Raw genomic sequence first — 21,482 nt, 5'->3', positions numbered from 1 at the left:
TCACAACGTCTAGAGAAGTGAAGAAGACTCTCCAGGATGTAGGCGCATCATTATCCAAGTCTAGCATGAAGAGAAGACTTCACGAGAGCAAACACAGAGGGTTCACCACAAGGTGCAAACCATTCATAAGCCTCAAGAATAGAAAGGCCAGATTAGAGTTTGCCAAAACACATCTAAAAAAGCCAGCCCAGTTCTGGAACAGCATCCTTTGGACAGATGAAACTAAGATCAAGCTGTACCAGACTGATGGGAAGAGAAAAGTATGGAGAAGGCGTGGGACGGCTCATGAGCCGAAGCGCACCACATCATCTGTGAAACACGGTGGAGGCAGTGTGACGGCATGGACATGCACAGCTTCCAATGGCACCGGGTCACTAGTGTTTACTGATGACGAGACGGAAGACGGAAGCATCCGCATGAATTCTGAAGTCTACAGGAACATTCTGTCTGCTCACATTCAGCCAAATTCAGCAAGGTTGATTGGACGGCGCTTCACAGTACAGATGGACAATGACCCGAAACATACTGCGAAAGCAACCCAGGAGTTTTCCAAGGCAAAGAAGTGGAATATTCTACAATGGCCAGTCAGTCACCTCATCTCAATCCCATCAAGCATGCGTTCCACAAAGGAGGAAACCCAGCGTTTGGTGATGTCCATGGGGTCCAGACTTCAGGCAGTCATCGCCTGCAAAGGATTCTCAACAAAGTATTAAGAATGAACATTTTATTTATGACTATATTCATTTGTCCACTTACTTTATGTCCCTTGAAATGAGGGGACTATGTATGGAAATGGTTGCAATTCCTAAACCCTTCCTCCACTTTTGATGTAAATACCCTCAAATTAAAGCTGAAAGTCTGCACTTCAATTGCATCTCGGTTATTTCATTTCAAAGCCATTGTGGTAGCGTACAGGGCCAAAGTTATGAAAATTGTGTCACTGTCCAAATATTTCCAGACCTGACTGTATATAATGTATATAACGTTACGCAAAGTAAATAATGTAATGTAAAGTATATAATATAATGTATATAATGTATACAACGTAAAGCGTATAATGTAATCTAATTATATAATGTAATGTCTATAATGCATAAATCGAAATGTTTGTAACGCAATTTAATGTATACAATGTAAAGTATGAAATGCAGCATATATTTATAAAAACGCAATGTATGTAAGGCATATAAAGTAATGCGTATGCGATGTATATAATGTAAAGTATATAACACAATGTATATCATGTATTTAATGTATATAGGTTTAATGTATATAATATGTGTATAGTAATGTTTATAAAGTAAATGTACATATAATAATATAATGTAACTGTATGTACTGTAATGCAATGAAAATGTTTTTGAAGGGTATGTAATGTAATGCAATGTCATGTCATGTCATATAAAGCACAAACATTGTAATCTCTGTCTAATAAATATGAATTCTACTATTTCAATGATTTACTATACAGAACAATGTATGTCATTTCTATTTCATCTATATCAAAATCAGAATCAACCTTACTGGCCAAGTTTACTTCTGCATACGAGGAATCTGACTCTGGTGTACAGCAGCTTCTAGTACTTACACATAGCACTCACACAAACAAAAGAAATAAATGGAATAATAAATAGACTACTGGAGGTAAGTATGTATGTACAACATACATAGAGTTTTGTTATGCCTAAGTAATTAATAACTTATTATGCTTATATATTATATTATAGGGGAAGGCATTTCCAGAGGCAGCGGGGGAGGAGGAAGGGTAGGAGTGTGGAGGTGAGAGTCAGAACTTAGAATGGTGGCACTATGACTTGTAAAGGGAGAGATGGCTGATGGAGAGAATGGAGGTAGGTATACTGTGTATATATATATATATATATATATATATATATATATATATATATATTTTACATTTATAACTTATTATGCTTATATATCATATATGGTAAAAAAAGAAACCATATATCTATCCATTATATATTATATGGTCATATGCTATATGATATGCTATATTATATACTTATGTAATAATTCTAACAATAATAATCTATAGCCACGATACAGCAGTTGTATGTGTATTTACAACTGTACATTTGTATTGCACACGTGATTTAAAAAGAGGGAGTACAGATTGTAGACATGTAGGTGAGACATCTTGACCAGAGGGGGGGTGTAGGCTTTTCCACGATAAAAGCCGCAGGCTCCAAAGACGGGGTCGGCTTTGACTCACTTCCAAAAGAAAACAAAAAACGTTGCCACTCGCCACTTCAAACAATAATTATGTTTATTTACAAACTCAACAGAGCTCCAAACTTGTTTCTAAGTTAACAAAATAAAGAAACGAAAAGACCACTTATGGCATGAAACCAACTTAAACAGCAATAGCAGTCAAAACACCTTTTGCAACCGCCGCTTCAGTCACCCGACATTAGTGTCCAACCCCTCTGGCTACCAACCATGGCGCCCCCTGCTGGGCATCTCTCTCCAAGTTATATACCCAGCTGACTAGGGATTGGAATCACATGGGTTTAACCAGCAGCTCCACAGGAGGAGGGGAATTACATGGAGAGGCAAATTTACACACATACACACGGCACTAGGGCCATAACACCCCCTCCCATAACCAGCAGGGGGCGTGTGCAAAGGTGCACGCCCAGCTTCTATCACACCAGAAAACATAATTCATAACAAAACAACAATATACAACACACAGTAGTAAACACATTCATATATGACACTTCCTCTGAATACATTTGAAGGAATAAACACAAGTGCAAAAGCATTTACCAAAAACCAAATTACCAACTGGGTGTGGGGGGGGCTGTGCTGATTCTGCCTGCCCATTTCCAGGCTCTAGAGGTGTACAAGTCCTGCAGGGTGGTCAGGGGAGTAACACTGATTTTTTGTTATTGTCCTTACTGTTCGCTGCAGTCTATTCCTATCTTGTTTTGTTGCTGCTCCAAACCAGACCATGATGGATGTGCACAAGACAGATTCAATGACTGTGGTGTAGAAGCGGCTCAACAGCTCCTGTGTCAGGCCGAATTTCCTCAATTGCCGCAGAAAGAACATCGTCTGTTGGGCCTTTTTGAGTTTGGAGGGTTTTTATATACTATATATGTATGTATATATATATATATATATATATATATATATATATATATATATATATATATATATATATATATATCTAAAAAAATATATATATTTCATTGATCCTCATAGGGAAATTATGCTCTGCATTAAACCAATCCTAGCTGTGTAGCTAGGAGCAGTGGGCAGCTGCCGTACAGCATCTGGGGACCAACTCCAGTTTGTTTTGCCATGCCTCAGTCAAGGGCAAAGACAGGAGTACTAACCCTAACATGCATGTCTTTTTTGATGTTGGGAGAAACTGCAGCACCCGGAGAAAACCCACCGCAGACACAGGGAGAACATGCCAACTCCACACAGGGATGGGATGACATCCGAGGTTGGACAACTCCCGGGGTTCGAACCCAGAACCTTCTTGCTGTAAGGCAACAGCACTAACCACTGTGCCATCTTGGACGAGCAGTCTGTGATGTAGAGGGAAAGAGCAGTGGGGAGAGGACACATCCATGGGGAGCACCAATGCTGACTGTCCATATACTAAAAGTAATTTCCCCAGCCTCACCTGCTGTTTCCTGCCTGTCAGGAAGCTGGTGATCTGCTGACAGATGGCAGATGGTGGGGGATACAGTGAGCTGGGAGAGTATGGAGGAGAGGATTTCTAGAATGATGGTGATCCCACAAACAGGATCCTTGGATATGTCGAGGGTCAGTCAAGGCGTTGCAGGATGTAGTGCAGTCCCATGTTGACTGTATCATCCACTGACTTGTTTGCCTGGTGGGCAAACTGCAGGAGGTCCAGCAGGTGTCCTGTGATGTTCTTCGGGTGGGCCAACACTAGTCGTTATAAAGTTTTCATGACCACAGACATCAGAGCAACAGGACTGTAGTAATTCAGTCCTGTGATGGTGGATTTCTTTGGGACTGGGATGATGGTGGAGTGTTAGAAGCAGGAGGGGCTTCTCACAGCTACAGGGATCTGTTGAAGATCTGCGTGAAGATTGGAGCCAGTTGGTCAGCACAGGCTTTAAGACAGGATGGGGGGACACCATCTGGACCCGGTGCTTTCCTGGTCTTCTGACCCTGGAAAAGCCAACTCACATCTTCTATACCTATTTTGAGAGCAGCCTGAGTATTGGGGGGGGGGGGTTGCCAGAGGCATGATGGGGACTGTTGTCATTAGGCTGGAGAGAGTGAGAGATGTGAATTTGTCTCTCTCAAAACTGCAATAGAAGACATTCAGGTCGTAAGCCAGGTCTTTGTTTGCCTTAGCATGGGGGGATGGTCTTCTATAGTTTGTGATGTCTTGCAGGCCGCTCCACTGACACAGGGTTGTTGACTGAAAATCTGTTTTTCAGCTTTTCTGTGTAGCTTCTTTTAGTCACTCTGATCTCCTTTGTCAGTTAATTTCTGCCCTGCTTGTACAGGGCTCTATCCCCACTGATGTAGGCATCCTGCTTGGCCTGCCCTTCGAAGTTGTCTTAGTTTGGCTGTGAAACATGGCTTGTAATTGTTGTATGTGCAGAAGGTTTTGGTAGGCACACACTTCTTCACAAAAGCTGATGTAAGCTGTCACAGTGTCAGTTAGTTCATCCAGGTTGCCAGTTGCAGCTTTAAATACACTCCAATTGGTGCTGTCTAAACAGTCTTGCAGTTCCTGCTTTGCTTCCTTGGTCCATTTCTCCACTGTTGTAACCACAGGCTTTGCAGATTCTAGTTTCATCTGTAGGTTTGAATAAGATAAACCAAGCAGTAATCAGGGTCCCCCAAAGCTGCCCGGGAGACAGATCGATATGCATCTTTGAAAATTGTGTAGCAGTGGTCCAGTATGTTATTTTCCCTGGTGGGACCATTAATATGCTGTCTGTATTTTGGTAATGTATTTTGGATGGGATGTAAACACCAACCAGGATGAAGGATGAAAACTCCCGCAGTGAATAAAATGGCTTGCAGTTTGTGAACAATGACTCCAAGTTCGAGCTGCAGTATTTATTTTACTGTGACATCTGTATACCAACCTTCATTTATGGAGAAGCAGATTCCTTCGCCCTTAGCTTTTCCTGATAGCGCCATGACGTGATCCACTCAGTGTAAGCAGAATCTTGGCAGATGTAATCTGTTGTTGGAGGTGGATTCGCTGAGCCATGTTTAATTGAAACAAAGGACAGCAGAACGTGCAAAGTCCTTGTTTGTCACGTTGAGGAGAAGCAGCTCGTCCATTTTGTTGGTCATGGAGCAGAGATTTGCCAAGTGAATCGCTAGGAGTGCAGATTGAAATCCCTGCTGTCGGAGCCTCACCAGCACACCAGCTCGCTTACCACATCTGCATTGAATACATGTCTCACAAAGAGCCTCTGTTCCTCCAACTAAGATCGCCAAAAAACTTTCCAGGTTTGTGAAAACTGGTGAAAAACTATCTGGAGTTAACTGCCTAACGATAAACAGTTCATCTCTAGTGACAGTAATCGGGTTTGAATAACTGGACACATAGAGAATAAACAAAAACAAAAAAAAGTGCTAGAGCGCTGTACTGAGGCTGCCATCCCCAGCGCCCTCTTAATGCAAAGACGAAAAGCTGTGAGGATGTAAAATGTACTGGAGGATGAAATATGAGTTCATTCAGCTGTATGAAGAGATTCAGCTCCTTTAGCAAACCAGCTTTAATATTTTTGAGTTTGACCATCTCAAGTTGAAGACATTCCTGCTATAATATGGAAGACTAAGTTTTAATTCAGACACTTTAGGAGATAAACAGGAAGGAAGAAGAAGAAAACCCTATGCAGAGATTCTCAGCCAACAGCCATCAGATAGAACTGCTGGTTTTATTCAACATCCAGATGCCCAGCACACCACCAAACTGACTGGAAACAAATCCATTCACCATCTGAACATTGGACCACATTAATACAACACTCACTGATATGATCCATTGCACAGGAATCAGTTTGGATGGTGGACAGAAAAAGAAAGCCTAAGTGCCCCCAAAGCCAGCACCAACTGCTCCATCTACCCCACAACATCACCTCCCAGTGTTGCCGTCCACCTGCCTCTACCAATACCTACCACATACTACTACTACTACTACTACTACTTTCAGCTGCTCCCGTTAGGGGTCGCCAAAGCAGATCATCAATTTCAATCTCTTCCTGTCCTCCGCATCTTCCTCTGTCACACCAGCCACCTGCATGTCCTCCCTCACCACATCCATAAACCTCCTCTTCGGTCTTCCTCTTCTCCTCTTCCCTGGCAGCTCCATATTCAGCATCCTTCTCCCAGTATACCCAGCATCTCTCCTCCACACATGTCCAAACCATCTCAATCTTGTCTCTCTTGCTTTGTCTCCAAACCGTCCAACCTGAGCTGTCCCTCTAATATACTCGTTCCTAATCCTGTCCATCTTCATCACTCCCATTGAAAATCTTATCATCTTCAACTCTGCCACCTCCAGCTCCGCCTCCTGTCTTTTCATCAGTGCCAATGTTTCCAAACCATATAACATAGCTGGTCTCACAATCATCTGGTAAACCTTCCCTTTAACTCTTGCTGGTACCCTTCTGTCAAACATCACTCCTGACACTCTTCTCCACTCTCTTCTTCATCTCTCTTCTGCACTCCCCATTACTTTGGACAGTTGACCCCAAGTATTTAAACTCCTACACCTTTGTCACCTCTACTCCTTGCATCCTTGCCATTCCACTGTCCTCCCTCACATTCATGCATTGGTATTCCATCTTGCTCCTCCTGACTTTCATTCCTCTTCTCTCCAGTGCATACCTCCACCTCTCTAGGCTCTCCTCCACCTGTACCCTACTCTCACTACAGATAACAATGTCATCCGCGAACATCATCGTCCACGGAGACTCCTGCCTGATCTCGTCCGTCAATCTGTCCATCACCATTGCAAACAAGAAAGGGCTCAGAGCCGATCCTTGATGTAATCCCACCTCCACCTTGAACCCATCTGTCATTCCAACCACACACCTCACCATTGTCACACTTCCCTCATACATATCCTGCACCACTCCTACATACTTCTCTGCAACTCCTGACTCCCTCATACAATACCACACCTCCTCTCTCGGCACCCTGTCATATGCTTTCTCTAAATCTACAAAGACACAATGTAACTCCTTCTGGCCTCCTCTATACTTCTCCATCAACATTCTCAAAGCAAACATCACATCTGTGGTGCTCTTTCATGGCATGAAACCACACTGCTGCTGCTGATCCTCACCTCTCCTCCTCTTAACCTAGCTTCTATTACTCTTTCCCATATCTTCATGCTGTGGCTGATCAGCTTTATACCTCTGTAGTTGCTACAGTTCTGCACATCACCCTTGTTCTTGAAAATCGGTACCAGTATGCTTCTTCTCCACTCCTCAGGCATCCTCTCACTTTCCAAGATTGTGTTAAACAATCTAGTTAAAAACTCCACTGCCATCTCTCCTAAACATCTCCATGCCTCCACAGGTATGTGATCAGGACCAACTGCCTTTCCACTCTTCATCCTCTTCATAGCTGCCTTCACTTCCTCCTTGCTAATCCACCACACTTCCTGATTCCCTATCCCCACATCATCCAACCTTCTCTCTCTCTCATTTTCTTCATTCATCAGCCCCTCGAAGTACTCCTTCCCCCTTCTCAACACACTCTCCTCACTTGTCAGCACATTTCCATCTCTATCCTTCATCACCCTAACCTGCTGCACATCCTTTACAGCTCGGTCCCTCTGTCTAGCCAATCAGTACAAGTCCTTTTCTCCTTCCTTAGTGTCTAATCTGTCATACAACTCACCATACACCTTTTCCTTTTCCACCTCTCTCTTCACTTTACACTGCATCTCCTTGTACTGCTGTCTACTTTTTTTTGGGGGGGGGGGATTTTTTCCCCGTTTTTCTACCCGATTGTACTTAGCCAATTACCCCACTCTTCTGAGCCATCCCAGTCACTGCTCCACCCCCTCTGGTAATCCGGGGAGAGCTGCAGACTACCACATGCTCCTCTGATATATGTGGAGTCACCAGCCGCTTCTTTTCACCTGACAATGAGGAGTTTCACCAGGGGGACGTATTGCATGGGAAGATCATGCCATTCCCCCCAGTTCCCCCTCCCCCCCGAACAGAAGCTCTGATCGACCAGAGGAGGCGCTAGAGCAGCGACCAGGACACACCCACATCCGGCTTCCCACCCACAGACGCGGCCAATTGTGTCTGTAAGGATGCCCAACCAAGGCGGAGGTAACACGAGGATTTGAACTGGCGATCCCTGTATTGGTAGGCAATGGAATAGACTGCCACACCACCCGGACTTCCCCCTCCCATCTACTTTCTTCATCTCTCTGACTATCCCACTTCTTCTTTGCCAACCTCTTCCTCTGTGTACTTTGCTGTACTTCCTCGTTCCACCACTAAGTCTCCTTGTCTTCCTTCCTCTGTCCTGATGACACACCAAGTACCTTCCTAGCTGTCTCCCTCACTATTTCTGCAGTGCAGCTTTGTACACACATACTATGTGTGTGTGTGTGTGTGTGTGTGTGTGGCAACCCCTAATTGGAGCAGCCGAAATTAGGCGTAGTAGATAGTACATTATAGTATCTACTACTACTACTACTTTCGGCTGCTCCCGTTAAGGGTCACCACAGCGGATCATCAGTTTCCATCTCTTCCTGTCCTCTGCATCTTCCTCTGTCACACCAGCCACCTGCATGTCCTCTCTCATATTATATTATATTATATTACATTATATTATATATTATATGGTGCAATATTATATTATATGATGTAATATGATATTTGATGATACCTGTCAGTCCCAGCAGGCAGGTGACCAGGACTTTGCCCCCGGTGGTGATGACATTACTGATGATCTCTCTGGTTTTATAAACCAGTGATGTCAAAAGAGACACCAGTTGCTGGCTCCTCCCCCCTGCCTCCTCCTCTTCCATGTGCTGCTCCTCACAGCGCACCGTGTTCTCCTCCTCCTCTATCCTCTCTTCCTCTGCTTCATGTTGCTGAGAGGGGAAAAAAGTCAGGCCTGTCCAATTTCTATTCTATTCTATTTAATCTGTTCTATTCTGTTTTGTTGTACTTTACTCTGAACTGTTCTTCTTTATCTTATTTGATTAACATCTATAGTGTACAGTAGACAGACAGATTAATATCTATAGTGTACAGCAGACAGATTAATATCTATAGTGTACAGCTGGTATATTAATATCTATAGTGTACAGCTGGTAGATTAATATCTATAGTGTACAGTAGACAGACAGATTAATATCTATAGTGTACAGCAGACAGATTAATATCTATAGTGTACAGCTGGTATATTAATATCTATAGTGTACAGCTGGTAGATTAATATCTATAGTGTACAGTAGACAGACAGATTAATATCTATAGTGTACAGTAGACAGATTAATATCTATAGTGTACAGTAGACAGACAGATTAATATCTATAGTATACAGCAGACAGATTAATATCTATAGTGTACAGTAGACAGACAGATTAATATCTATAGTGTACAGCAGACAGATTAATATCTATAGTGTACAGCTGGTATATTAATATCTATAGTGTACAGCTGGTAGATTAATATCTATAGTGTACAGTAGACAGACAGATTAATATCTATAGTGTACAGCAGACAGATTAATATCTATAGTGTACAGTAGACAGGCAGATTAATATCTATAGTGTACAGCAGACAGATTAATACCAATAGCGTACAGCAGACAGATTAATATCTATAGTTTACAGCTGGTAGATTAATACCTATATTATACAGCTGGTAGATTAATATCTATAGTGTAAAGCAGGTAGATTAATACCGATATTGTACAGCTGGCAGATTAATATCTATAGTGTACAGTTGGTAGATTAATACCTATAGTGTACAGCAGGTAGATTAATATCTATATTGTACAGCTGGTAGATTAATATCTATAGTGTAAAGCAGGTAGATTAATACCTATAGTGTACAGCAGGTAGATTAATACCTATATTGTACAGCAGGTAGATTAATACCTATATTGTACAGCAGGTAGATTAATATCTATAGTGTACAGCTGGTAGATTAATATCTATAGTGTAAAGCAGGTAGATTAATACTTATAGTGTACAGCTGGTAGATTAATCTATAGTGTACAGCAGGTAGATTAAGATCTATAGTGTAAAGCAGGTAAATTAATACTTATAGTGTAAAGCAGGTAGATTAATGCCTATAGTGTACAGCAGGTAGATAGATTAATATCTATAGTGTACAGCTGGTAGATTAATATCTATATTGTACAGCTGGTAGATTAATATCTATAGTATATGGCAGGTAGATTAATATCTATAGTATATGGCAGGTAGATTAATACCTATAGTGTACAACAGGTAGATAGATTAATATCTATAGCGTACAGCTGGTAGATTAATATCTATAGTGTATGGCAGGTAGATTAATACCTATAGTGTACAGCAGACAGATTAATATCTACAGTGTACAGCTAGTAGATTAATATCTATATTGTACAGCTGACAGATTAATATCTATATTGTACAGCTGGTAGATTAATATCAATAGTGTAAAGCAGGTAGATTAATATCTATAGTGTAAAGCAGGTAGATTAATACCTATAGTGTACAGCTGGAAGATTAATATCTATAGTGTACAGCTGGTAGATTATTATCTATAGTGTAAAGCAGGTAGATTATTATCTATAGTGTAAAGCAGGTAGATTAATACCTATATTGTACAGCTGGTAGATTAATATCTATAGTGTACAGTTGGTAGATTAATACCTATAGTGTACAGCAGGTAGATTAATATCTATATTGTACAGCTGGTAGATTAATATCTATAGTGTACAGCAGGTAGATTAATACCTATAGTGTACAGCAGGTAGATTAATACCTATATTGTACAGCAGGTAGATTAATATCTATAGTGTACAGCTGGTAGATTAATATCTATAGTGTGAAGCAGGTAGATTAATATCTATAGTATAAAGCAGGTAAATTAATATCTATAGTGTAAAGCAGGTAGATTAATACCTATAGTGTACAGCAGGTAAATTAATATCTATAGTATATGGCAGGTAGATTAATACCTATAGTGTACAGCAGGTAGATAAATTAATATCTATAGTGTACAGCTGGTAGATTAATACCTATATTGTACAGCTGGTAGATTAATATCTATAGTGTACAGTTGGTAGATTAATACCTATAGTGTACAGCAGGTAGATTACTATCTATATTGTACAGCTGGTAGATTAATATCTATAGTGTACAGTTGGTAGATTAATACCTATAGTGTACAGCAGGTAGATTAATATCTATATTGTACAGCTGGTAGATTAATATCTATAGTGTACAGCAGGTAGATTAATACCTATATTGTACAGCAGGTAGATCAATACCTATATTGTACAGCAGGTAGATTAATATCTATAGTGTACAGCTGGTAGATTAATATCTATAGTGTAAAGCAGGTAGATTAATATCTATAGTATAAAGCAGGTAAATTAATATCTATAGTGTAAAGCAGGTAGATTAATACCTATAGTGTACAGCAGGTAGATATATTAATATCTATAGTGTACAGCAGGTAGATTAATACCTATATTGTACAGCAGGTAGATTAATACCTATATTGTACAGCAGGTAGATTAATATCTATAGTGTACAGCTGGTAGATTAATATCTATAGTGTAAAGCAGGTAGATTAATACTTATAGTGTACAGCTGGTAGATTAATATCTATAGTGTAAAGCAGGTAGATTAATATCTATAGTATAAAGCAGGTAAATTAATATCTATAGTGTAAAGCAGGTAGATTAATACCTATAGTGTACAGCAGGTAAATTAATATCTATAGTATATGGCAGGTAGATTAATACCTATAGTGTACAGCAGGTAGATAGATTAATATCTATAGTGTACAGCTGGTAGATTAATATCTATATTGTACACCTGGTAGATTAGTATCTATAGTATATGGCAGGTAGATTAATATCTATAGTATATGGCAGGTAGATTAATATCTATAGTGTACAGCAGGTAGATAGATTAATATCTATAGCGTACAGCTGGTAGATTAATATCTATAGTGTATGGCAGGTAGATTAATACCTATAGTGTACAGCTGGTAGATTAATATCTACAGTGTATGGCAGGTAGATTAATAATTATAGTGTACAGCACACAGATTAATATCTGCAGTGTACAGCTAGTAGATTAATATTTATATTGTACAGCTGACAGATTAATATCTATATTGTACAGCTGGTAGATTAATATCTATAGTGTAAAGCAGGTAGATTAATATCTATAGTGTAAAGCAGGTAGATTAATACCTATAGTGTACATCTGGTAGATTAATATCTATAGTGTAAAGCAGGTAGATTAATACCTATATTGTACAGCTGGTAGATTAATATCTATAGTGTAAAGCAGGTAGATTAATACCTATATTGTACAACTGGTAGATTAATATCTATAGTATATGGCAGGTAGATTAATACCTATAGTGTACAGCAGGTAGATAGATTAATATCTATAGTGTACAGCTGGTAGATTAATATCTATAGTGTATGGCAGGTAGATTAATACCTATAGTGTACAGCTGGTACATTAATATCTATAGTGTATGGCAGGTAGATTAATAATTATAGTGTACAGCAGACAGATTAATATCTATAGTGTACAGCTAGTAGATTAATATCTATATTGTACAGCTGACAGATTAATATCTATATTGTACAGCTGGTAGATTAATATCTATAGTGTAAAGCAGGTAGATTAATACCTATAGTGTACAGCTGGTAGATTAATACCTATAGTGTACAGCAGGTAGATTAATATCTATAGTGGAAAGCAGGTAGATTAATACCTATAGTGTACAGCAGGTAGATTAATACCTATAGTGTACAGCTGGTAGATTAATACCTATAGTGTACAGCAGGTAGATTAAGATCTATAGTGTAAAGCAGGTAGATTAATACCTATAGTGTACAGCAGGTAGATTAATACCTATATTGTACAGCTGGTACATTAATATCTATAGTGTATGGCAGGTAGATTAATAATTATAGTGTACATCAAACAGATTAATATCTATAGTGTACAGCAGACAGACATTAATATCTATAGTGTATAGCAGACACATTAATATCTATAGTGTAAAGCTGGTAGATTGATATATATAGTGTACGGCAGGTAGATTAATATCTATAGTGTACGGCAGGTAGATTAATATCTATAGTGTACAGCATGTAGAGCAATATCTATAGTGTACAGCTGGTAGATTAATACCTATATCGTACAGATGGTAGATTAATACCTATAGTGTACAGATGGTAGATTAATATCTATAGTGTACAGCATGTAGATTAATACCTATAGTGTACAGCAGGCAGATTAATATCTATAGTGTACAACAGGTAGATAGATTAATATCTATAGTATACAGCAGACAGATTAATATCTATAGTGCAAAACTGGTAGATAGATTAATATCTATAGTATACAGCTGGTAGATTAATACCTATAGTGTACAGCTGGTAGATTAATACCTATAGTGTACAGCATGTAGATTAATACCTATAGTGTACAGCAGGCAGATTAATATCTATAGTGTACGGCATGTAGAGTAATATATATAGTGTACAGCTGGTAGATTAATACCTATAGTGTACAGATGGTAGATTAATACCTATAGTGTACAGCATGTAGATTAATACCTATAGTGTACAGCAGGCAGATTAATATCTATAGTGTACAGCTGGTAGATTAATACCTATAGTGTACAGCAGGCAGATTAATATCTATAGTGTACGGCATGTAGAGTAATATATATAGTGTACAGCTGGTAGATTAATACCTATAGTGTACAGATGGTAGATTAATACCTATAATGTACAGATGGTAGATTAATATCTATAGTGTACAGCATGTAGATTAATACCTATAGTGTACAGTAGGCAGATTAATATCTATAGTGTACAACAGGTAGATAGATTCATATCTATAGTCCAAAGCTGATAGATAGATTAATATCTATAGTGTACGGCATGTAGAGTAATATATATAGTGTACAGCTGGTAGATTAATACCTATAGTGTACAGATGGTAGATTAATACCTATAGTGTACAGATGGTAGATTAATATCTATAGTGTACAGCATGTAGATTAATACCTATAGTGTACAGCAGGCAGATTAATATCTATAGTGTACAACAGGTAGATAGATTCATATCTATAGTGCAAAGCTGGTAGATAGATTAATATCTATAGTATACAGAAGACAGATTAATATCTATAGTGCAAAGCTGGTAGATAGATTAATATATATAGTATACAGCTGGTAGATTAATATCTATAGTGCACAGCAGGCCGATAGAGAGCTTGGTTAGTGAACTCATGTGTTGTGTTTACTGACCGACTCACATCACACAGAAATAACTGACAATCAACAAGAAAAATAAATACCAACATATAATCATAATGCACTCTATGTAAATGTGTGTGCACACATTTTTTTGCATGTATGTGCACACGGGCATTTGCAGGTGTGTGTGTGTGTGTGTGTTTGTGTGTGTCTGATTTCAAAACTAAATGCTTGGTCATAATGTGCAGTTCAAGCTAACAGAGTTAGTGTTATGTATAGCTTACTACGTTCTGCTGTAATAGACATTAAACTTCATTATACAATCCATTAGAGCCATGCTGATGAGTCTGCAGGGACACACAGCAGATGTGAAGACAGCACAGCACATGCAGGGACACACAGCAGAGGTGAGGACAACACAGCACAGCATGGAGAGACACAGCAGATGTGAAGACAGCACAGCACAGCATGCAGGGACACACAGCAAATGTGAGGACAGCACAGCACAGCATGGAGAGACACAGCAGATGTGAAGACAGCACAGCACAGCATGCAGGGACACACAGCAGATGTGAGGACAGCACAGCACAGCATGCAGGGACACAGCAGATGTGACGACAACACAGCACAGCATGCAGGGACACACAGCAGATGTGAGGACAGCACAGCACAGCATGCAGGGACACACAGCAGATGTGACGACAACACAGCACAGCATGCAGGGACACACAGCAGATGTGACGACAACACAGCACAGCATGCAGGGACACACAGCAGATGTGAAGACAGCACAGCACAGCATGGAGGGACACACAGCAGATGTGAGGACAGCACAGCACAGCATGCAGGGACACACAGCAGATGTGAGGAAAGCACAGCACAGCATGGAGAGACACAGCAGATGTGACGACAACACAGCACAGCATGCAGGGACACACAGCAGATGTGAGGACAGCACAGCACAGCATGCAGGGACACACAGCAGATGTGAAGACAGCACAGCACAGCATGCAGGGACACACAGCAGATGTGAAGACAGCACAGCATGGAGAGACACAGCAGATGTGAAGACAGCACAGCATGGAGGGACACACAGCAGATGTGAAGACAGCACAGCATGGAGGGACAAACAGCAGATGTGAAGACAGCACAGCATGGAGGGACAAACAGCAGATGTGAGGACAGCACAGCACAGCATGCAGGGACACACAGCAGATGTGAAGACAGCACAGCACAGCATGGAGAGACACACAGCAGATGTGAGGACAGCACAGCACAGCATGGAGAGACACAGAAGATGTGAGGACAGCACAGCACAGCATGGAGAGACACAGCAGATGTGAAGACAGCACAGCACAGCATGCAGGGACACACAGCAGATGTGAGGACAGCACAGCACAGCATGGAGAGACACACAGCAGATGTGAGGACAGCGCAGCATGCAGGGACACACAGCAGATGTGAGGACAGCACAGCACAGCATGCAGGGACACACAGCAGATGTGAAGACAGCACAGCACAGCATGCAGGGACACACAGCAGATGTGAAGACAGCACAGCATGGAGAGACACAGCAGATGTGAAGACAGCACAGCATGGAGGGACACAGCAGATGTGAAGACAGCACAGCATGGAGGGACACACAGCAGATGTGAGGACAGCACAGCACAGCATGGAGAGACACAGCAGATGTGACGACAACACAGCACAGCATGCAGGGACACACAGCAGATGTGAGGACAGCACAGCACAGCATGCAGGGACACACAGCAGATGTGAAGACAGCACAGCACAGCATGCAGGGACACACAGCAGATGTGAAGACAGCACAGCATGGAGGGACACACAGCAGATGTGAAGACAGCACAGCATGGAGGGACACACAGCAGATGTGAAGACAGCACAGCATGGAGGGACAAACAGCAGATGTGAGGACAGCACAGCACAGCATGAAGGGACACACAGCAAATGTGAGGACAGCACAGCACATGCAGGGACACACAGCAGATGTGAAGACAGCACAGCACAGCATGGAGAGACACACAGCAGATGTGAGGACAGCACAGCACAGCATGGAGAGACACAGAAGATGTGAGGACAGCACAGCACAGCATGGAGAGACACAGCAGATGTGAAGACAGCACAGTACAGCATGCAGGGACACACAGCAGATGTGAGGACAGCACAGCACAGCATGGAGAGACACACAGCAGATGTGAGGACAGCGCAGCACAGCATGGAGAGACACACAGCAGATGTGAGGACAGCACAGCACAGCATGGAGAGACACAGCAGATGTGAGCACAGCACAGCATGGAGAGACACACAGCAGATGTGAGGACAGCGCAGCACAGCATGGAGAGACACACAGTAGATGTGAGGACAGCACAGCATGGAGAGACACAGCAGATGTGAGGACAGCACAGCATGGAGAGACACAGCAGATGTGAAGACAGCACAGCATGGAGAGACACAGCAGATGTGAAGACAACACAGCACAGCATGGAGAGGGAATGGACGACAAATGGATGAAGGGGAGGAGAGAGGAAGGTAGCCTTTCACTCTGTGTGTGTGTGTGTGTGTGTGTCTGTGTGTGTGTGTCTGTGTCTGTCTGTGTCTGTGTGTTCAACCTGGGTGGTAGTGGTGGGCTCCATTCGGACACACAGTGTCCAGGTCAACAGTCCCACTGCCAGCATGCCAACATCTGGAAGAACCAACCTCACAACTGACCCTGCATCTGCCCCAGAGAGACTGACAGACAGACAGACACACAACAGACAGACAGATTTGGCACTAATCAGTTTAAGAGTCATGCTCTGACACAGTTTAATTGTTAGGGTGGGGCCTGAAAGAGGAGAGGGTTTAGGTCTTTCTTGAATGAAGGTCCATGAGGAAATTCATCCTCTGTATTTACCCAGCCCAACACACACTGTAGCCAGAAACCACAGTCTAGCAGCCATTGTGCAGCGCCCGGGTACCAATTCCAGTTCTTGTCCTCATGTCTCAGTCAGGGGCAAAGAAAGAAAATTAAATGCTGGCCAGCTATAAAATAAAGTGTATATAATAATAATAATAACAAGGTCCATAGAAGTTCAACTCCCCCTCACGTGGCACAGACCGGGCAACGCAAGTATGGCAAGCCAGTAATACAAGCGGCCAAAGGGGCTCTTACAAAAACAAAAGCCCCGAGGCTCTAAAGCACCGGGTTGGCATCCGGCGGGGGTTATCCTGCCTCATGGGCAGGAGAGCTCTTTAACTTTGGTCGGTAACTCTCCTAGAGCTGGTATCTCGAAAAAATACTGGTGGTTGTGCAACCTAAAATTCACTCAAACTTTTATTATGGAAACTCGTATTACCAGATATTCATACCGCATCGGTTGTCACGCGGGTTACCAAGGACCGCGATCTTCAGTGAGGAAGCAGACTGAGATCGAAAAGTGTGCTACTGGAACAAACTATACCCAAAATGCACCTGAGGATCACCACACCGAGTACATTCCTCAAAGAGGCCCTCATGTTGCACCATCTCAAAATCCCACTAAAGCCAGTCGACAGAAATGGTCTAGGGAAGAGTACAATGAAGTCATGGTAGCTTTCTACACTGCTTCCTCCAACCCAAAAACATCTGTAATTCAAAGCACCAATAACATCTGGCGTGCCAATAACACCACAAACAGTCTGAATCTAGACACCAACAAACTTGCAAATGTCCGCCGTGATATTGTCAATAAGAAAAGACTAACCGAAATGGAGCTGCAAGCCATCCAAGCAGGAGTAAAGCAGAGAGATGAGATTGTAAAACCTGATGAGAGGGATACATACGCAGAGGGATACATCATCGTTGGTTCATGGTCATGACTCATTACTATGGTGGAGTATAGTCACGGTCATGACTCATTACTATGGCGGAGCATAGTCACGGTCATGACTCATTACTATGGCGGAGTATAGTCACGGTCATGACTCATTACTATGGCGGAGTATAGTCAAGGTCATGACTCATTACTATGGCGGAGTATAGTCATGGTCATGACTCATTACTATGGCGGCGCATAGTAATGGTCATGACTCATTACTATGGCGGCGTATAGTCATGGTCATGACTCATTACTATGGCGGCGTATAGTCATGGTCATGACTCATTACTATGGCGGAGTATAGTCATGATCATGACTCATAACTATGGCGGAGCATAGTCATGGTCATGACTCATTACTATGGTGGCGTATAGTCATGGTCATGACTCATTACTATGGCGGCGTATAGTCATGGTCATGACTCATTACTATGGTGGAGTATAGTCATGGTCATGACTCATTACTATGGTGGCGTATAGTCATGGTCATGACTCATTACTATGGCGGCGTATAGTCATGGTCATGACTCATTACTATGACGGAGCATAGTCATGGTCATGACTCATTACTATGGCGGAGTATAGTCATGGTCATGACTCATTACTATGGCGGCGTATAGTCATGGTCATGACTCATTACTATGGCGGAGTATAGTCATGGTCATGACTCATTACTATGGCGGCGTATAGTCATGGTCATGACTCATTACTATGGCGGCGTATAGTCATGGTCATGACTCATTACTATGGCGGCGTATAGTCATGGTCATGACTCATTACTATGGCGGAGTATAGTCATGGTCATGACTCATTACTATGACGGAGCATAGTCATGGTCATGACTCATTACTATGGCGGCGTATAGTCATGGTCATGACTCATTACTTTGGCGGAGTATAGTCATGGTCATGACTCATTACTATGGCGGCGTATAGTCATGGTCATGACTCATTACTATGGCGGCATATAGTCATGGTCATGACTCATTACTATGGCGGAGTATAGTCATGGTCATGACTCATTACTATGGCGGCGCATAGTAATGGTCATGACTCATTACTATGGCGGCGTATAGTCATGGTCATGACTCATTACTATGGCGGCGTATAGTCATGGTCATGACTCATTACTATGGCGGAGTATAGTCATGATCATGACTCATAACTATGGCGGAGCATAGTTATGAGTCATGACTCATTACTATGGTGGCGTATAGTCATGGTCATGACTCATTACTATGGCGGAGTATAGTCATGATCATGACTCATAACTATGGCGGAGTATAGTCATGGTCATGACTCATTACTATGGTGGCGTATAGTCATGGTCATGACTCATTACTATGGCGGCGTATAGTCATGGTCATGACTCATTACTATGGTGGAGTATAGTCATGGTCATGACTCATTACTATGGTGGCGTATAGTCATGGTCATGACTCATTACTATGGCGGCGTATAGTCATGGTCATGACTCATTACTATGGCGGAGTATAGTCATGGTCATGACTCATTACTATGACGGAGCATAGTCATGGTCATGACTCATTACTATGGCGGCGTATAGTCATGGTCATGACTCATTACTTTGGCGGAGTATAGTCATGGTCATGACTCATTACTATGGCGGCGTATAGTCATGGTCATGACTCATTACTATGGCGGCATATAGTCATGGTCATGACTCATTACTATGGCGGAGTATAGTCATGGTCATGACTCATTACTATGGCGGCGCATAGTCATGGTCATGACTCATTACTATGGCGGCGTATAGTCATGGTCATGACTCATTACTATGGCGGCGTATAGTCATGGTCATGACTCATTACTATGGCGGAGTATAGTCATGATCATGACTCATAACTATGGCGGAGCATAGTCATGGTCATGACTCATTACTATGGTGGCGTATAGTCATGGTCATGACTCATTACTATGGCGGCGTATAGTCATGGTCATGACTCATTACTATGGTGGAGTATAGTCATGGTCATGACTCATTACTATGGTGGCGTATAGTCATGGTCATGACTCATTACTATGGCGGCGTATAGTCATGGTCATGACTCATTACTATGGTGGAGTATAGTCATGGTCATGACTCATTACTATGGCGGAGCATAGTCATGGTCATGACTCATTACTATGGCGGAGCATAGTCATGGTCATGACTCATTACTATGGCGGCGTATAGTCATGGTCATGACTCATTACTATGGTGGCGTATAGTCAGACAACAAACTGGGCTTAAGCTCACCCACTAGTCTACTGTGGTGGCAGCAGTGTCTGTATTTGTCTGTCAGTCCTGTCTAAACCTGTTCAGCGTTGAGCAAATAGGATTACAGTCATTCATGTGTGTGTGTGTTATTGTTCATTGTTTGATGATTTCCTCTCATCTGCTTCCTGTCTTACAGAAAGACAAACACACACACACAAACACACACACACACATCACATGGATTCCAGGTGTGTGTGGAAACTAACAAGCTGCAGCTGTTTCCAACTGTAACACACACACACACACACACACACACACACACACACACACACACACACACACACACACACACACACACACACACACACACAGCATTGAAACACTGTCATCAGGTTTGACTTCAGGCATTTATCAGAAGAGAAACATCCTCAAGACAGACACACAGATAGACAGACAGACAGGAAGAGGGGGAGTAGAGAGAAAAGACTTATTACAGAGACAGACAGGAAGAGGGAACCCAGGCTGTATTTAACACTGACTACCAGTCACTGTTTAAAGTAATTAATTTAAAGTAAAAGTCCCATAAATCTTCAACCAACATGTCCCCTGACTCTGCTGAGTGTCTTTATACCAGCAGCCACACCAACATGTCCCCTGACTCTGCTGAGTGTCTTTATACCAGCAGCCATACCAACATGTCCCCTGACTCTGCTGAGTGTCTTTATACCAGCAGCCATACCAACATGTCCCCTGACTCTGCTGAGTGTCTTTATACCAGCAGCCACACCAACATGTCCCCTGACTCTGCTGAGTGTCTTTATACCAGCAGCCATACCAACATGTCCCCTGACTCTGCTGAGTGTCTTTATACCAGCAGCCACACCAACATGTCCCCTGACTCTGCTGAGTGTCTTTATACCAGCAGCCACACCAACAT

General features: G+C 42.0%; 1 protein-coding gene across 1 annotated transcript in view; it reads right to left on the bottom strand.

Annotated features, from left to right (window-relative positions):
- Positions 1-21,482, bottom strand: part of LOC130129682 (piezo-type mechanosensitive ion channel component 2-like) — a gene marked incomplete at its 5' end in the record, with an annotated part of 77,436 nt that overhangs the window by 13,064 nt on the left and 42,890 nt on the right. Inside the window, 2 exons of the mRNA XM_056299268.1 lie at positions 8,896-9,103; positions 17,100-17,220. Coding sequence (XP_056155243.1) covers positions 8,896-9,103; positions 17,100-17,220 — 329 coding nt within the window. The remainder of the gene's footprint in view (positions 1-8,895; positions 9,104-17,099; positions 17,221-21,482) is intronic.

Source organism: Lampris incognitus, chromosome 19, assembly GCF_029633865.1.
Source record: "Lampris incognitus isolate fLamInc1 chromosome 19, fLamInc1.hap2, whole genome shotgun sequence".
In the NCBI taxonomy this organism is placed as follows: Eukaryota; Metazoa; Chordata; class Actinopteri; order Lampriformes; family Lampridae; genus Lampris; species Lampris incognitus.
The sequence above is the reverse complement of the archived record's forward strand: the minus strand, read 5'-3'. Positions and strand labels throughout refer to the sequence as shown.